A 19,640-nucleotide genomic window follows, 5' to 3' on the forward strand; every position below is an offset into this window, starting at 1 on the left:
CATGAGGAAAGGCAAACTGCTCCCTCAAGCCCTCTGGGGTAAGGTTAGCCAGGCTTCGCTGAGGCTCCGAGAGGAAGAGGTGACAGGCCGGAGAGCCACTGTTGGCTGAATTCCTCTGTGGACGTCCTGGGAATCTTGCTAACTCTGTGTACATTTGCTTATCTAATCCTCACGAGAACTCTGTGAGGTGGGTACTACCATGATCCCCATCTAAAACCTGGAGAATTTATGAGGCTGAATCTGTGTCTGCTCAGGTTCCCCTGACCACCTCGCATGCTGTGATTTTTTTTCCCCTTTCTTGTCCTGAAAAACAGAGGTCAGATTTCTATGACAAAACATAAAGGGAAAGACATTTTTGATTAACAGTATTTATGGGAAGATGCCATTTTTGTGTGTTTCTCTGTGCAAGAAATGCCATTTGGAAAGCCGGTGTGCATGTCAGTATCTTTTTTTTTTTTTTCATTCTGAGAAAAAGCCTATAGAGTCTGGTGGGGGGAGGGTTTGCAGCTGGCAGGAGCTTTGGCATATGTTGTAACTAAAAAGAGAGGGAATGTGTTGGTGGGACGAGCTACCGGAGAGCTGTCTCGGTGTGCTGTGGTACTAGTAAGTGTTTTAATTGGGTAGGGTTTTTGGAGGACTATTTTGACATCTGCTCGTGTCTTTGCTGATTTTTCTTCACTTAGAGTAGGAAACACAAGCTGTGGATAAAATGACTTTAAAATAATTGGAAGTAAAGATATCTCTCTCAAAGTTGAATTTGAGAGGGACACTCTTTAAGAAGTGGAAAGGAAATTCCACTTCGAGGAATCCATCCTAAAGCATAGGCTTCATGCCTACAGATTTCTCAACAATATTTATAATATTTTCTTAAAAACTGGAAATAGTCAATAAAAGGGGCTTGATTGGGTTTGTTTCTAGGAAGTGGAACATTTTGTAGCAATTAGCAATGATCTTCACAAAGCTTTTAATGAAGTGAAATGTTGCTTATATTGTAGTAAATGAGAAAATCAGAAAGAAACATTATGAATTGCTTCAACTGTGGTTTTAAAAGGAGGTATTGGGACAGAGAGTTATGGAAGGAAATACACCAAAATGTTATCTCCAAGAGGAGGATTAGGGTAACCACAGTTTTCTTCTTTGAACTTCTTTGTCTTTCCAATTTTTTTTAAACATATGTATTTTGTTCACTTTTTATTTTGTATTGGGGTGTAGGTGCTTAACAGTGCTGTGATAGTTTCAAGTGAATAGCAAAGGGACTCAGCCATATATATACATTTTACACACGTAATTTTTATGATACAAAAGACAAGGGTCCTTTTGCATAAGAGGAAGCAAGCCCTGAGAGTGCTGGTGTAGCTGCATGCCCTATGTAGATACTTGTTCTGAAGTCTGAGCAGCTGATTTGAGGACGTCTTCAGAAAGAGTCATTCTGAGTTTAAAAGTCAGCTCTGTCACTCCTTATCTGTGTGATTTGGACCAGTTTCTTTGACCCCTCTGAGCCTCCTCCTTTGATATTGCCCTCATAGCATAGTCAGGGTTAAAGGCAGGCATACAGTAATGGCCCAGTTTCCTTCTCCATCAGCACTACCCACCCCACCCCCCAGCTTAAGAGGTTTTGTGGGTTTTGTTTTGTTTTTTGCCTTTTTTCCTCTTGTTTCCTTGAGCCTTTCAAGGATAGGGCACCATCCGGCCAAGCTGGCCTCCGATTCTTTCCTTGGGAACATGAGCTTCAGGAAGGCCCTTGAGTCCATGCCAGCCCCTTTGGAAGAGGCCTTGCCACCAGGAGGGCAGCATTGTCCTATGAGAGGAAACTGTGCCGACCCAGCTCCTCCTGGAGCCTGGTGCACAAGCATTTTGGTTACTAAGGGGACCCTGGCCTGCTAAGTCAGAAAAAAGGGCCAGGTTTTTTCCTCTTCTTCAGCCTACTGCCATTGTTCAAAAAGTAAACACTCCACACAGCTTAAGCAGCAAGTCCTCCAGCCAGGAGTGGGAAGAAATCAAAAGCCTGCTCCAGCCCAGCCATGGAGAGCCTACAAGGGCTGGTCTGTGCAGCGGGGCCCCACTGGGAATGCAGAAACAACACCCGATCCTGGTCCAGTATCAACAGCCTTGTCGCTGGGCCTTTCAGCCCAGGCTTCTCTCCAGTGGCCAGGCCTCTTGCCCCCATCTGTTTGGGGCTCTCTGGAGCTCTTTGGAGGTCAGATGAGGCAAAATTAGTGATTGTGGGGTGCAGCAGCCTGGAGTCCCTGGCTAAGTTCTGGAGCCCCCCATGACCCCTTCTCCCTTTCTGTGTCCAGTGCCAGGGTCTCTGCCTTTGAAGTGAGAGCCCAGCAGTTACCAGAAGGGACCAGAGGATTTTTGCCCTTAGGTCATTGCCACTATAGTTTCCAAACTGGGGTCGTGGCTGATGTGTATATTATAATAGCAATAATAAAAGCTACTATAAGGCTACTGTGTGCCCAGTGCTATGCGCACACCACCTCCAGTCCTCACAGCAGTCCACAAGGAAGAGGGCTAAGAGGGATAGTCACAGTTACCTTCTTGATTTTACAGATGAAGGGGCCAATTAGTAACCATATAACCTTGAGCAAGCCCCTTCACCTCTCTAAGGCTCAGTTTCTCATCTATAAAATGGTGACCGCTCATCTCCAGCTACTACTGAGAATGAAAGAATCTGTGTGCAAGTGCTTTGTGAGCTCTAAAATGTGATGTAAGTGAAAAAGGTTCTGACTGAGGCTGTTTTTGTCACTCCCTGCTTGTGCACTGCTAACTATTTAACCTGTTAGATTGCAAAGTAAGGCAGCTAAGGAGCTCCGGACAGTTCCTCATGAGTCTTAATGTTCTCAACTGTAAAACGGGATTGTGCTTTGTAAAATAATAGTTATCAATGTTGCTTGCTGCTAGCTTTTTACCCTGTGAATAAAGCAGTCAGTTAATATGAGCTTTGGGGTTTGGAAGAAAAAATAAACCTCCAAGTAGGCAATCTTGTCCCTCCCCTGTGGCTCTCCGCCCACAGGAAGCATTTAGTAAATGTATGAAATGATTGATAGGTTTGTGGACTAGCCCCTGAAGAAGTCAACAGCAGCCGAAATTTGAGGCTGCTGGTCTTGTTGAGTGGAAGAGTTCCAGGACCCTGCCCTCTGGGAGTATTGTTTCAACTCTAGGAGGCTTCTGACCAGCATGGCTCCATCCTCCTGCTGAGAAAAATCTCAAAATGTTTACTTAGGTACCAAAGTCTGTCCTCGAGGCTGGGATTTGAGGCAACAAACATCAACCAATATTAACGAGCGCTTACCAGGTGCCAATCATTTTGTTGAGTGCTGGTTATTATGCAGTGCTGAACCAAACTGATGAGCCCCTGAGGGAACTCACACCCCAACAGGGGGAGGCAGGCAGGCCAAGGGGTGCTAGGGCTCAGAGCAACAAGCATGGCAGAATTTGGTTTCTCTGGGGGTGTCTGAGAACAAGGAGGCTAAAGTGCCGTGCAAGAGCACAGGCTGTGTAGGTGGCCACTGCTGCGTTACCTCTGCCACTCACCTCACCTCTCTGAACCTCATTTTCCTCAAGTTACCTAACATGAAGATAATAGGGTACACTTTGCAAGGATTGATAAAAAATTAGTAAGTAAAGCATAGAACATGTGCTAGTGAGCATCTATTACACTGTAATTGTTGTCCTTTTCCAGGGCATTAGCAAACATAGGCTTTAGCAGCCGTTGGGACATCCAGCTCCATCACTAACCCATACAGTGCTCTGGGATGAATTAGGAAAGGGCATCTCCTCTCTCCCTCCACCAGCACCTACCCACGCCTTCAACTGATGCCTGTCAGCCAGCTCGTGGGTTGGCAGATCTCATCCTCAGCTTGGCTAGCAGGGCGTGCTGGGCAGTGCATACCTGCACAGTCATACCCGGTAGCACAGAGGTTGGCTGATGATGAAACTGACCCCTTCTACATAGGGTGACCACATAGCTCATCTTACGCTGCTGCCCTGGTATAATATATTCTTTCATATCCACAAGTGTCCCAGTTTGGACCACAAATTACAGGGTCTTTCTGCTTAATCAGGACAAAATGAAAGTTCCAGACTCTAAAGAAATGAGCTTTGATATATAATGGGGTAAGAAGATTGAAGGAGATTGGCAGTAGGAAGTAGGTGAGGGGAAGTAGAGGTGGATTCTAGCAGTGGGTAAATAATGTGATTGAAAACTAGCTTACTCATAGGCTTACACTTCTACAAACCATGGAGAGTTACTGCCGGCTGGTAGGCTCTTCGTGTCAGCAGACAGTCCCTTCATCCTCTCACCAAATATGAACACCTGGTAGGCACAAGCCTCCCTTACCCTTCCTGTTGTTATACCAGTAGAAGAATGGGTTATGGCCAGAACCTGAGAGCCATGATTCACTGGATTTTTGTGGAAAATGGAACCAAATTGAAAGTATGACCTTTCTACTTAATGTTTAAGAGAAATGTTAATATGTTAACACTAGGTTGTACAACGTATTCCATACCCAAGAATGCCAAGATCTGAGAGAGATGGCCAAGTAATCTTTGGTAAATGAGAAGAGATGGATGGAATGAGACTATAGTAAGAGCTAACTGTATATCTGAGTTCCTGGAGCCAGAGCTTTAGACTTCAGCTTCTTCTTTTTTATTTTAACTTGAAAATATAGGGGAAAAAAGTAATGTTGGGGTGTAAAGATCTGTCCCCCTAGCTGTGTGACCCAGGGCATTTAACTTAGTCTCTGAAACCCTTTTCACTCCTGGGGGTTGGGGATAACCATAGAAACTCACAGAGTTTTTGTGATAGTTAGATGGCCTCACATGTTAACTGCTTGGCATTGCACCTGCCACAGAGTACACTTTGTCAGATGTCACTTTTCCTCCTCACTCCCCTTTCCCTGAGGAAGCCAGGGAAATGTCTGTGTCTTCGTGGCAGTTCGATGATTTTCTCTTCTGGATTTTTTCTTTTACTTGCAGAAAGTCAGAAGCATGGCCCTGGATGATGTCGTGATCCTGAATGTGGACACCAACACCCTGGAAACCCCCTTTGATGACCTCCAGAGCCTCCCAAATGATGTGGTGGGTAATGAGCTCTTGCGTTCTGACTCCTGGGAGCTCCTGCAGTGGCCATGAACATGCCTTTGGGGAGGAGAAGAGGTAGAGACCGCTGTGGTTTTCCTGTGGCCTAGGAAGCACAGTTGGTTTCTGTTATGACCTCTGGAACCTTTGTCTCAGTGAAGGAAGTTGGGAGGTGGTTCACTTTTTTAGTTTTGTATTGCTCTCATAACCCTCACCTGAAGTGACTCTAGGGTCTAGACAGCCTCTCTTCCTGGGGAGTTAGGGGGTCTTGCCATCCCCATTGCCACTGCCGTGTCTAGAGAACAGAACAACCTCCCCAGGTAACCCCACCAAAGGCAGGCAGAAGGGCTTCAGTGTGAGCAATTTGGGGCACTTCAAGCCTACATTTTTTTCTTGTGCCATCGTCAAACCCAGCCATTTCCCATGTGGCAGAGTATTTGCTGCCGGTGTTCTGTATGTGGCTCCACGTGCCCTAAATCTATTTTTTGCTTAGTTACCTCAGGACTAGACAGAAGGTGTGCCTATTTAGGGGAAAGCAACTGGCTGCCACATTTGCCACACTGACACCTGACCATATACCTGAGAGCTGCCTTATGTGTGGCTTTTTGAAGTAGACCCAGTCTGCCCCATCATTCATACAAATGAGGAGGATTGGGGTCCCCTCAGAAGTACAGTTCTAATGTTTGTGGTTTAGTGTCCATGACTCTGCTTGAGAGAAAGTGTATAAAGTCATGCTGGCTTCCAGACTGGAAGGGGTGGGTGCTCCTAACCATGTGCACTATGCAGGTCTGGGTTTGCGTGGTGGCCAGTGGGCACTGCCCTGCATCACTGCCAGGAGTCCCAGTGGCCCTTGGGGGTTAGCTGCCTGGGAGAGGTTGCTGCTTGTTGATGAATGGTTGGCAGCAGGGTTTCAGACTCTGCTCTTAACTCGCTGCAAGGTTTTGGGGGGTCATTTGTAAGGATGAGTTACTTGTACCATAGTTGAACAGTGGTACAATTCACTGACTTTTACATGCTAAACACTCATCACTGACCTTCCATTTACGCTTCACACCTCTTGGAAGGTATTTGTCTCATCCTCACTTCACCCACAGAGCTAAAAAGAAGGGGAGCCATAGAAGTGAACCCAGCTCTGTCACTCCAGAGCCACCGGCCCCAGTGCCCCTCTAGGTGCCTCTGCATCTGGGGTCTCATTCAGTTGGCATCCTAGCTCCATGGAGTAGGTGCGGGAGAAAAGATGCTCGAGGGGTGCATGTCTTGCCACCAACCATAAGGCTGGTGAGGGCAGAGCCATGGTTGGAGCCTAGTATGGATGATGCCCCACCCATGCTGCCTCCACTTTGTGTGCATGGCCCCCCTCTGAGGCAGAGAGAGATGACAGCGTAGGAAAGATGAAAATGCCAGCCCTGTGAGGTCTGCAGTTGATCAGGACGGGGTATGTGGTTGGTGTCTTTGGACCTCTTGGCTGTAATTTGAGTTCTTTTGATCCAAGGAATTTGAGGTTTCTATTCCGCTTCCCTTTCAATGGAAAAGTTCTCTCTTTAAGTCATGGATGTTTTAGGTATGGACTTTGTAGTTGCTGAGCAAATGTAGAATGTAAACCTGGGGTATTTGAGGTCCAAGGAATGGCTGAGAGCCCCAGGCAGCTGGGGATGAGTGACTGATGGCTCAGAAACCATGGAGGGGACCAACTGTCCCACAGGCGGTGCTCTGACCCGGTGCTGCACTTCGAATAGCAAAGACAAAGCAGATCTAGTCCTTCCCTTCTAAGAGCATATTCCACTAGGGGAAACAAACATGTAAATTACATATATCTCAAGGTATAGCATGTTAGAGACCAAAAGAAAATAAGAATCAGACACAGAATTGCCCAGGGGGAGGGTAACGGAAGCCTCCTGAAGATGCCACATTCCAAGATGCCTTTTAAATGATCAGGGAACCAAATCTTTGGTTCCTGATCAAAACAACAACTATGAGCAAGTCGTTTTCTCTTGCTGAGCTTCAGGTTCCCATCCTTGAAAGAGGAGTACTAGGCCTGTCGTTAGGTTGTCGTGGCAAGTGAGTGAGATGTGGTGTTCACCAGATGCTTGGCGCCAAGTTCACATGCTGTCAGTGTGTGATAAATGGTGCCCGCATTTGTCTTTAATAGGATCACTGTCAATAAGTACAGGCGGAGTTAGAAGACAGTTGGTTCCCTCCTTATCCTAACACTTCTCAGCCTGCATGAAGAGGACCTCCCATTTACAAGGTGGATTCTGAAGGGTCCTACAGCAGTGGTTTCCAGAATGGGGCTCTAGACTCATCCAAGATTCCTATATAGTCGTGAGTGATCCTTACAGTAGTTACTGTGATTCAGTGGGATTCATAGATCTGACTCAAAGATTTGATTTTTTTTTTTTTTTAATGAGAAAATGAGTTTTATTGTTTTTAAAGCTCTTTGTAGTGGGTGTTGATGGTCACCTGCCATACTTGTTCCAGATTGTCTGCTGCAGCCAACAGAGTTTGGCCATCAGCATACAAAGCCAGCATACAACACTATTGGGGCGACTGTGCTTTGCCACTGGTACTGATAACTTCTTGTTTCAGTTCACCTGCAATGACCTTGCCCTCCAAGTCTCAGATCTGGATGCTGGGCCTGTGGCAGCAGAGCCAGTAGCAGTTGGGACTGAAGCACTGGGCACTCGTGATGTCCCCACCATCTAGTGCTGAAAGGTGCTTGCCTTCCTCGAGGCTATGTGAGCTGTCAAGTCCTTGAGAGGGAGAAATCTCATCCAGCACACCTTTGTCCTCTGCGTGTGCTACAGAACTGTGTCCTTTCAATGACTCAGTACATCCAGTTGACCTAACCATCTCCCCTTTTGTCAAAGCTGCTTGTTTACTGCATCTTGCAGATTGTGCTTCTTAAAGTTTCTCAAATTGTCTTCGCCATCCATCCTAAACACCACCTAATCCAAGCTCTTATTCCTCTCCCGCACTGTTTGGAGCAGCCTCGGAACTGGTTCTTCAGATGCCAGCCTTTGTTACTCTTGTACCAGAGAGCCCTTTCTAAAACATAAATTTAACTTTATTTCCTCCAACTGAAAACCATTTCATCAATGAACACAATTTTAAGAACAAAAAACAACTTCTGAAAACAAAAATAATCCTTCTATAACTTCCCAGTTCCTATAGATTTAAAAGGCAAGTTTCTTTTGTTGGTTTTGGAATAAGATAGACCTTTGTTTAGATTCTGGCTTCTTCACTTACTTATCATATGATCTTGGACAAAATTATGTAAGCTCTCTGAGGCTTAATTTCCTTATAAGGTGGTTGTGAGAATTAAATGTAATGAACATAATATGTATAAAGTTCTGTAGGTGGAGTCAGTGATGATGAATTATGGATGTGAATAATGGTCAGCGTGGTATGCAAGGCCCCCCTTTTTGATAGGATCCTCCCATTTTTTTCCCCATAACTTTAGCTCTTTCCTCTCCCTGCTTCAAACTCTATGTTATAGGTGTTTGGAATTAATAATTCTCCCAATTTTACATGTTGTTTCATTACTTTATACTTTGCATACAGTTTCTTTTGTCCCGAATGTTCTGTTCCATCTGTCAATCTCTATTCATTTATAAGACTTAGGCTAAATGTAAGACTGTAAAAACCTTCTCTGACCTCTCTAAGTAGATTTGACTGTACCTTTCTCTTTGTTCTCAGAAGCCCCTGTATTACTTATAAAATTACACTTACCAGCCAGCAATATACATTTCTGGCTTTCCCTTTTAATTGTGAGTTCTTTGAGGGCAGGAATCAAGTTTTATTCATCTTTGTTTCTGAGGGATGTAGCAGCCACTGAATAGATAGATGGAAGGATGGAAGGGACATATGGATTGGGTTATTTTGGTAGATGAAATCTTGCAAAACATGGCATCCATGCTGGAAATTTTATTAAAAGAGGCCTTTGTTCTGCTTCTAGCCACGATGGAATAATTGGAACTGAATTTCTCCTCCCTCCATTTACAAATAAAACTCTGGGCAAATATGAAAACAACTGTTTTCACATATTGGACAACAGGCAGTGCAGGAATATAATCCCTGAGAGAAAGGAAGCAATTGAGATGAAGACTCTGGTCCTCGTGGCTTTCTGCCTTGAAGCATTTTCTAGACTCTGTTGCTAGAGGGGACTCCCCAGTGAAGCACAACAGTCTTGTTGAATCAAGGGGTTAGACATCTGAGTTTGAGGGGGAGGTGGTTTAAATTTGTGGGTCGGAGTACCAGATACAAGGGAGCTACTCAGCAAAAAAATCTAAACTGAGTCCTCTTGGCTCATCTGCTGTAGACAGATCTGCCCATGTGTAGAGGGGAGCTTCCACAGAGTAGGAGTCATTCAGGCTCTAGCCAGTCAAAGTAAGGAGAGCTTGTTGATCACTCAGGCAATCATTAGAAACCCCAGAGGCCGTGCCTTGGTGGAGTAGTCTAAATTAGCTCTAGAGTAAAGGTAATTTTAGCCCTGCCCTCATGTAGCTTAAAAATCAAGCCTTGAGGAGCATAAGAGAGGGCTTGAGTGATGCTGGTAATGTGCTGGGTTTTGATCTGAATGCCAGGTACATGACCAAGAATTTATTAAGCAGGACATGAGTGATGTGTGTACTTTTGTCTATATGTATGTTAAACTTCAGTAAAAAGTTTTAAATAAAACCGTTTCTTTTTAAAACTTATCAGGATCAACCTGATATACAGGAAAATGAACCTGTCAAAACAAGGTGATGGCACCCCACTCCAGTACTCTTGCCTGGAAAATCCCATGGATGGAGGAGCCTGGCAGGCTGCAGTCCATGGGATCACGAAGAGTCGGAAACGACTGAGAGACTTCACTTTCACTTTTCGCTTTCATGCATTGGAGAAGGCAATGGCAACCCACTCTGGTGTTCTTGCCTGGAGAATCCCAGGGACGGGGGAGCCTAGTGGGCTGCCTATCTATGGGGTCGCACAGAGTCGGACATGACTGAAGCAACTTAGCAACCCACTTTTAAAAGAGACTAAAAATTTAACACCCAACAATGTAACATTCACAGTATCTAGCATCCTATCAAAAAATACTAGACATATTGAGAATCAGAAATGATGTAATCTATAACCAAGACAAAATATAGTTAATAGAAACAAACTTAAAAAATGACAGATACGATGGAATTAGCAGATGAGAACCTTAAGGCAGACATTATAAAAGTTGTAAGTATGCTCATGAATTTAAAGAGAGGCTTGAACTGAATTAGGAGAGAAATGGAAGATATAAAAAGAATGAAAGGGAATATCTAGAGGTGAAAAATATAATAACCTGAAATAAAATTTTCACTGATAGGATTAAAAGGATATTAGACACTCAAGCATAAGTGATCAATGAACTTGAAGACATAGCAATAAAAACTATCCATTATGAAGCATAGAAAGGAAAAGACTGAAAAAGCATAGAAAGTAAAAAGAACCTCGAGGAGCCATTAGTGTAATATCAAGAGGACTAACGTGTAATTAGAGAACTAGAAGGAGAGGAAGGAGGAGAGGGACAGAAAAAAATATCTAATGAGATTATGGCCATTTTTTTTTCCTATTTTAATGAAAACAGTAAACTCAGAGTTTCAGGAAGCTCAATGAATCTTGAGCCTAATAGACTCAAACAAAACCACACAAAAGTGTATCATGATAACAAGTGATACAAAGAAAAGTTTAACATTAGCTAAAGAAAAAAGATACATTATATAAAAGAAAGAATTGATGACAGAAGACTTCTTGTAAGAAACAACATGAACCAGAAGAGAATGGAATGACATTTTTGAAGTAACGAAGAAAATGCTTGTCAACCTCAAAATCTATATCCAGTGAAAATATCCGTCTAAAATAAAGGCAAAATGTAAAGCTTCTTCAGACAAATAAAAGTGAGAGAAGTCGTCAGCAGACCTGCACTGTAAGAAACGTTAAAGGAGGTTCTTCACATGGGAGAGTGATGATACCATAGAGAAACTGGGACAGTGAGGAGTGAAGAGTGCCAGAAGTAGTAAATATGTGAGTAAATGCAAGAGGCTCTTTTCTCACTTTTAATTTCTAAAAAAGATAATTGAATATTTAAAGTAAATAATATCTGTGTATTATGTGCTATACATGAAAGTAAAATATATGAACTCAGTAGCATAAAGGACAGGTAGAGAATGGAAGTATACTGTGCTAAGGTTCTTAAATTCTATATAAAGTGGTATAATATTATTTGAAAGTATACTCTTAAAAATGTGTATTGTAAACCTTAGAGGAGCCACTAAGGAAAAAAAATGAAACAGTGAAATATAGCTAATAAGCCAATAAAATGAAGACCCAAAAGATTTGGCGAGGGTTTGGGGTAAATAAAGGAACCAAACACAGATGGAGCAAATAGAAAAGTTAGCAAGATGATAGACTTATCCAACCTTACTGATTATTACATTAAATGTGCATGGTCTAAATAATCCACTTATTGGAAGATATTAAATTACTCTTTAAAAGACTCAATTATATGCTATCTATGAGAATTCCACTGTAAATATAGAGTCAGATGAAAAGTAAAAGGATAGAGAAGATATACCATACAAACACTAATGAGGAGAATTGGTAGGGGAGAAGAAACAAATCTCCCTTATAGAATATTTCTAAATAATATCTGTAGATACTGTCCTGTTTAGAAGAAAGAGTTTAATCTCCATCTCCCCACCCCACCCCCGCCCACACGCACACACTTACACATTTAAGTGTGGGTTGGACTTAATGACTCTCTTTCAAAAACTAAAGTATGTGAAGGGAAAAAGAGAACTTTAGTGGAGAAATGGCAGAAACTACCTTAACCAAGTGATGTCATGTGAATATTGTGTAACTTTGATATGATGTGATGAAGAGGATACGTCACCTTTGTGATATTCTTTCTAAAAACCCAGTCAAATCATGACAAAACCTTCAGATAAACTCAAATCGAAGGACCTTCTATCAGGTACTTCTCAAAACTATCAAGGCCAGGGACTTGCCTGGCAGTCTAGTGGTTAAGACTCTGTACTTCTACTGCAGGTGGAACTAAAATCCCACATGCTGCACAGTTCAGAACAAAGTAAGTAAATAAACTCTCAAGGTCATAAAAACATAGGAAAGACTGGGGAACTGTCACAGACCGGAGGAGACTAAAGGGACATGACAATAAAATATAGTGTGGAATTCTGAATTGGATCCTAGGTTAGAAAAGACACACTCATGGAAAACCTGGTGAAATCACAATATAGTGTGGAGTTCAGTTAATAATAATATACCAGTGTCAGTTTCTTAGTTTCGACATGGGCCATGGTAATGTGAGATATGGGAAACAGAAATTGGGTGAGGAGTACATGGGCAATCTCTCTACTACCACTGCAACTTTACTGTGAGAGAAAAAAAGGAATTAAGGCAGTATTAGGAACAACTTGATGCCTATAATTTTGACGAATTGGATGAAATGAACAAATACTTTGAAATACATGTTATATAAAGTGACTGAAGAAGGAATAGAAAATAGAAAAATATTACTGTTTCTATTAAAGAAATTTGTAGTTAAAACTTTTCCCACAAAGAAAACTCCAGGCCCAGATAGCTTCACTGATTAATTCTATGGTATCTTTAAGGATACATCTTACACTAACATTTTCAGAAAATAGGAAAGGAACACCTTCCACCTTATTGTTTGAGGTCAGCATTACCCTGACATGAAAATCAAAGAAAAGAAAGCTATTGACCAATATACCTAATAAATATAGATGTAAAAATCTTTAACAAAATATTAGCAAATTGAATCTAACAGAATATAAAAAGGACAGTATATCATGATCAAATGTGTACAGACTGGTTAAATATTTGAAAATAAATCAGTGTAATTTATCATATCAACAGACTGAAAAAGGAAAGCAGTATCAAAACATAAACCCCCCAAAAAAAGGATTTTAGGAAAAATTAAATATCTGTCTTTGATAAAAGCTCTTAGCAAACTTAAGTATCCTCATTGTGATAAAGAGCATGTAGGAAGAACTTAATAACATCATACTTAGTGGTGAAAGACAGTGCTTTACACCTGAGAATGAGAACAAAAAAAGGGTGTTTGCCCATTTCTACTCAACATTGTACTGAGTTTCTAACCATTCACTAAGAAAAGTAAAAGAAATAAAAGCACTAAAGATTAGAAAGAAAGGAAAAATTGTCTTTACTCAGACAACATGATCGTGTATATGGAAGATCCTGAAGGGGGGCATCTCGTAAATTTAGCAAAGGTACAGGATAAGGTTAGTGTACAAAACCAACTGTATTTCTCCATAGTAGCAATGAGCAATTGAAAATGAAATATTTTAAAGTACCATTTAAAATAGCACACAAAACACAAAATACTTAGGAATAAATTTAACAAAATATGTGCAAGATTTGTATACTGAAAGCTATAAAACATTTCTGAGAAAATAATTTAAAAGACCTAAACAAATGGAAAGATATTCCACTTTTTGGACTGGAAGACTCAATATTTTTAAGATGTTAATTTTTCCTAAATTGATCTATAGATTCAATGTAATCCCAGCCCAAATTCCAGATGGCTTAAAAAAGAAAAAACAGCTAAAGCTGATTCTAAAATGTACATGAATATGCGAAAGATCTAGAATAGCCAAAACAATGTTGAAAAAGAACAAAGTTGTAGGACTTGAATTACCTACTTTTAAGACTTACAATAAAGTTATAGTGAATGTAGATCAGCATTGTAGGTAAAAAGAGTTCAATAGAACAGAATAAACAGTTCAGAATTAGACCCAAACATAAATGGTTTAATGATCTTCAATAAATATGCCAAAGTAATTCAACTGAGAAAGGATAGTTTTCTTCAACAAATGCTACTGGAAGAACTGGATATCTATGTGGGAAAAAATGAACATTGACTTTTACCTCATGCAAATATTAGCCCAAAATGGATTATAGACCTAACCTTAGAGGCAAAAACTGTAAAATGAATAGAGGAAAATATAGGGGAAAATCTTCATGAACTTGAGGTAGGCAAAGTTTCCTTAGTCAAGACATAAAACACACTTCATAAAAGAAGTCATAATTGAACCTCATAAAAGGTAAAATTTGATTCTATTCAAAAGTCACCATTTTAAGAACAAAGGGGCAAGCCACAGAGTGAGAGAAAATACTCTTGATACTTATATCTGCAAGAGGACTTTTTCCGCAGAATAAAGAACGCTAAACTGAATAAGACAACAGTGCAGTTAAAAAGTAAGCAAAAAACTTGAAGAGATGCTTAACAATAAAAGATATTCAAATAGCCAGTAAGCACAGGGAAAGATGCTCTGTGAGGGTGTTAATTAATATCACAAGGAAGGTACTGGTATGGCTAAAATAAAAAGACCATGCATTTCTTAAAAATGAGTATCTTAAATGTTTACCATGTGACCAAGTAATTCCAGTCTCAGGTATTCACCCAAGAAAATGAAAACTTATGTGCACACTAACACATGTATGTGAATGTATTTAACCAGTCTATTCATAATCACCAGAAACTGGAAGCATTCCAAATGTCCTTTAACTGGTAGGGGACAGTGGTATACCTGTAAAATGGAATGCTACTTGGCAATCAAAAGAAACTGAGTACCATCCAACAGAATGGGTGACTCTCACATTATGCCAAGTGAAATAATCCTTTTATTTAACATTTAGGAATAGGCAAAACTATCAAGAGAGAAATCAAACTAGTGGTTGTCAGGAGCAGAGGGTGGGAGGAGGAGCTGACTATAAAGGGCTACAAGGGAAATTTGGGGGATGATGGAACTGTTCTATGTCTTGATTGTGTGGATGGTCATATGGCTATATGTATCTTTGAAAATTCATAAAACTAGCCATTGAAAGTGGTAAATTTTACTGTAAGCAAGTCATGCCTGACTTTAAAAAAAAATGTTTTAAAGACTGACAATAACAGCTCTTAGCAAGGATGTAGAAAAAACTGATCTGAAGCTTTCATCACTGGTGGTGGGAGCATAAAATGGTACAATCCTTGGAAAGCAGTTTGGCAGTTTTCTCTGAAGTCAAATGTATACCAACAATATAACCCAATCATTCCATTCCTAGGTATTTATCCATTATTTTATAAATGAACATGTATAATTCAAATAGATTTGTACATGGGTGTTTCAGTTCAGTTCAGTCGCTCAGTCGTGTCCCACTCTTTGCAACCCCATGAATCACAGCACGCCAGGCCTCCCTGTCCATCACCAACTCCCCGAGTTCACTCAGACTCATGTCCATCGAGTCAGTGATGCCATCCAGCCATCTGATCCTCTGTCGTCCCCTTCTCCTCCTGCCCCCAATCCCTCCCAGCATCAGAGTCTTTTCCAATGAGTCAATTCTTTGCATGAGTTGGCCAAAGTACTGGAGTTTCAGCCTTAGCATCATTCCTTCCAAAGAATACCCAGGGCTGATCTCCTTCAGAATGGACTGGTTGGATCTCCTTGCAGTCCAAGGGACTCTCAAGAGTCTTCTCCAACACCACAGTTCAAAAGCATCAATTCTTCGGCACTCAGCTTTCTTCACAGTCCAATTTATAGCAACTTTATTCATGGTAAACAGTACCTGGTAATATCCTTAATGTCCATCAGCTATTAGATGGATAAACAATATTTTATCCCTATTTTTTACTGCATTATTCATTATAACATACTTGTGATACACAAAGCAGTATGGATGAATCTTGAGTATATTACACTGAGGGAAAAAAGCCATACATATGAGAATATACTATATGATTTCCTGTGTATAAAATCTGAAAGAGATAAAACTAGTCTATAGTAGGTGAAAGCAGGCCAGCAGTTACCCTGGCCTGGGATGGAGAATGCAGGAACTGACTGAAAAGGGCACCAAAGACTATTTTGAGGTGAAGGAAATGTTCTGTTTTTTGATTGTGGTAATGGTTATACAGATGTATATATTTGTCAAAACTCATTGAATTGTGCTTTTTAAATGTTTACATTCTACTGTATATTAATTATGACTTGATACAGTAAATTTTAAAAAGGAAGAGGACTTAGAAATTAATTTTTAAAAGAAGTTCTAACACAGTAGCTTTCAGAACAGCTCTGTTGATTTTCACATGATTTATGAATGTGGGTCATGGGATAACTTTGGAGACAGAGTGGCTTTGGCTTTCTGCTAGTTGCCTAGACAATTTAGTCTTGAATTTTGTAATCTTTATCTCGGTTAGTTTTTTGTACCTTTTGAAAAAAAAAAAAAGTTGGCAAGGCTAACACTGTTGTACTGTGCTGGGATCATGACACTTGCAGATGTATTGCCTTCACTGACAAGATTGTGTTGTTCCCTAGCCGTGGATTTGGGGGAAGGAATATGACAAGAATAGTCCATCTTTTATTGATGTCAAGGCCTGTGTATAGACTTCATGTTCATCTCAAGCCCATGTGGATGCTGAGAACAGAAACATCATGTCCCTCCCTCTACAGCCATTTGACTAAGCACTCTTCACGTTTCCCTCTTAAAATTTAAAGAGCATCTCTTGTTCCTTCAAGAGTGTTAATTGTATGCTGTTTAGCCAATGGATAGTTTGTAAGGCTTTTAAAAAGCTTGGTAAAAGAGAGCTCAAACTCTTCCAGGCTTCCAGTGATGCGGACGTACCGCACTTTATCACTGATTTCCCAGAGCTCAGTCGGGGCCATTTCTGATATTCTTTGGCCTGAAACTCACAGGCCAAAGGCACTCATGTGTATGCATGAGTATATGAAGACCCTTACCATCTGTTTACACTTTGTTTTACTTCATACTTTCTATAACCTGATTGATGCTCTTCTAAATCAGGCTTTCGTGTGTGGTGATATATGTAATAGGACATTAAAGTACGTATTCCCTTTTGACTGTATGTATTCTACTTTCAAGATTTTTTTCTGACAAATACTTCTAAATGGAGAAAGCCACCTTACCAAATAGTATTATGTTAACTCAAATTGGAAACAATCTTAATATCCAAAATTAAGGGGAGTATTTAAGGTGATTTATTCCACTGGTGTTCCATACAGTCACTAAAAAATGATGGGGATAAAGAATGTGGACAACACAGGAAATGCTAAGGATACAATTCAGTGAAAAAAAAAGCAGAATATTGAATGATATCTCTACTATAACTATAGTGGAAAAAAACACCCAGATACTCAGAAGTAAAAGATTTTTAAAAGAACTTTCAACTTATCAACAGTAGTATATTAAGATAGTAAAGTTATGAGTTAACATTTTCTAAATTTTCCGTGATACCATTATTACTAGTTTTATGATGGAAAAATCATCTTTCCTCCTGTCTCCTGAAACACTTGAATCTTGGCTTTTGACTTTATGGTTTGTATGTCTTCAGGACTATAGTTTCTCTTTCTTTTCCATATTCTTTGGATTAAAAAAATCACAAATGATTTAATGTTGCATATTAAATCACTTAAACTTCTTCTTGTTTCTTAGTGGAATTTTGGAGGGATATCCAAGAGGTTTCTAAGTCTGTGAAGAGACAGAGAAACCACCTTGAGCAGTCTTCATTGATGTGAGAAAGGGAAGAAGGCAAGAGAAGAAAGATACTGTTCACAGAGCATCCACAGTGCCCCAGGCCAGAGTAGTTTCCAGTCCTTCTATGCAGCATCCATTTCTTCACGAGCTGGACGCTGACCCCAGGCAACCTCTCAGCCTCATCTTGTGTGTCTTCCCTATTCACACCCCATTTCCTAGCCACACGCAGAGTGATCCCGTTCCCCAAGGCCTCATGCTCTTCCACATCGCTGTGTTTCTTTCCATGCTCTTCCCTCTGGTTAGGACGCCCTTGCTTCTCTGCATGGCTGAACCTGTTTGTTCTATAAGGCACCCCTCAAATGTCACTTCTGTCAATATGATGCTCCCACAATTTGGCACTGCCTTCTCTGGGATTTCATAACGTTTGTTTCCATACCTCTTTTATACCACTTGCTACATCATAACTCTTTCCCCTCCTAAGCATTTAGGCTCTGCATGGTTGTGAACACAGCCCTGGCACAGTGCATGGCTCACAGGGGCACTCGGTGAATGTTTGTGGAGTGAGTGAGTGAATGAAAGACAGAGCAAAATATGCAGTCTGGTTTGAACTCTAGGTCTTGGAAAACTCATTTATTCAACATTTAACTCCACTTTGTACAGGTATCTGGAAAAGCAAAGATCTCTGAAGAGCAGAGTTCCTTTTTCAAAAGAGACAGGAGAAATTCAGTGTACAGTACAACTATAATTCACTGGGTATATTGAGTGCCAAGCATTTTGACTCTTTGGTCATGATTACTAAATGCCATTGGGATTTTACTTTACAACCTAAAAGTGGTTTTCTTTAAATGCAAGTAGTCACCCATTAGTGAAACCATAAAATCAACTTAATGGGTCACAGCAAGCATTTTTTAAATGGAGTTGAATAAGAAATATCAGAGTATATCACAGATAATATGGGTAAGCATCAATTCATGAAACTTTTTAATTAAATGTATTGTATATAATATACATATAATACTAGTTTACCAAGTATAATGCATTAATTACATCATAGTAAAAAAAAAGAAAGCCATTGATATTGTGTGACCATTTTAATCATCAGAACTCATACCTTTTAAAGTGTGAACTACCATTTCATTGTATGAATCTATACCATAATATATGAAAGTAAAAGTGTTAGTCACTCAGTCATGTCTGACTCTTTGTGACCCGATGGACTATAACCTGCCAGGCTCCTCTGTCCATGAAACTCTCCAGGCAAGAGTATTGGAGTGGGTAGCCATTCCCTTTTCCAGGGGATCTTCCTGACCCAGGGATTGAATCTGGGTCTCTTGCATCACAGATAGATTCTTTACTGTCTGAGCCATAATATATTTGACCTGATAATTTCAACTTTTGCTTTATTTTAAGGGTTTCCCTGGTGGCTCAGACAGCAAAGAATCTGCCTGGAATGTGGGAGACCCAGGTCCAGTCCCTGGATTGGGGAGATCCCCTGGAGAAGAGAATGGCTCCCTACCCACTTAGGTACTCTTGCCTGGAGAATTCCATGGACAGAGGAACCCGGCGGGCTACAGTCCATGTGGTTGCAAAGAGTTGAACTAACTAACACACACATTATTTTAAACCATATGATGGACATTGTTGTTGTTTAGCTGCTAAGTTGTGTCCGATTGTTTGCCACCCCATGGACTGTAGGCTGCCAGGGTCCTCTGTCCATGGGATTTTCCAGCCAAGAATACTGGAGCAGGTTGCCATTTCCTTTTCCAGGAGATCCCAAGGGATCTTCCCGACCCAGGGATCAAACTCACGTCTCCTGAATTGGCAGGAGGACTGAACCACCAGGGAATCCCAATGATCTGTAGCTAAATCTCTGTCTCATTTACTCAAATTCCATGAATTTCTTGGAGAAGAAAATGGCAACCCACTCCAGTGTTCTTGCCTGGAGAATCCCAGGGACGGGGGAGCCTGGTGGGCTGTGGTCTATGGGGTCACACAGAGTCAGACACGACTGA

At 40.9% G+C, this 19,640-nt stretch overlaps 1 protein-coding gene across 6 annotated transcripts in view; it reads left to right on the top strand.

Annotated features, from left to right (window-relative positions):
* Nucleotides 1-19,640, top strand: part of DENND1A (DENN domain containing 1A) — a 533,349-nt gene that overhangs the window by 343,757 nt on the left and 169,952 nt on the right. For all 6 annotated transcript variants that reach the window (XM_070379017.1, XM_070379021.1, XM_070379022.1 and 3 more), the window contains one exon: nt 4,981-5,082. In XM_070379017.1, the coding sequence (XP_070235118.1) occupies nt 4,981-5,082 (102 nt within the window). The remainder of the gene's footprint in view (nt 1-4,980; nt 5,083-19,640) is intronic.

Source organism: Bos mutus, chromosome 11 (genome assembly GCF_027580195.1).
Source record: "Bos mutus isolate GX-2022 chromosome 11, NWIPB_WYAK_1.1, whole genome shotgun sequence".
NCBI lineage: Eukaryota > Metazoa > Chordata > Mammalia > Artiodactyla > Bovidae > Bos > Bos mutus.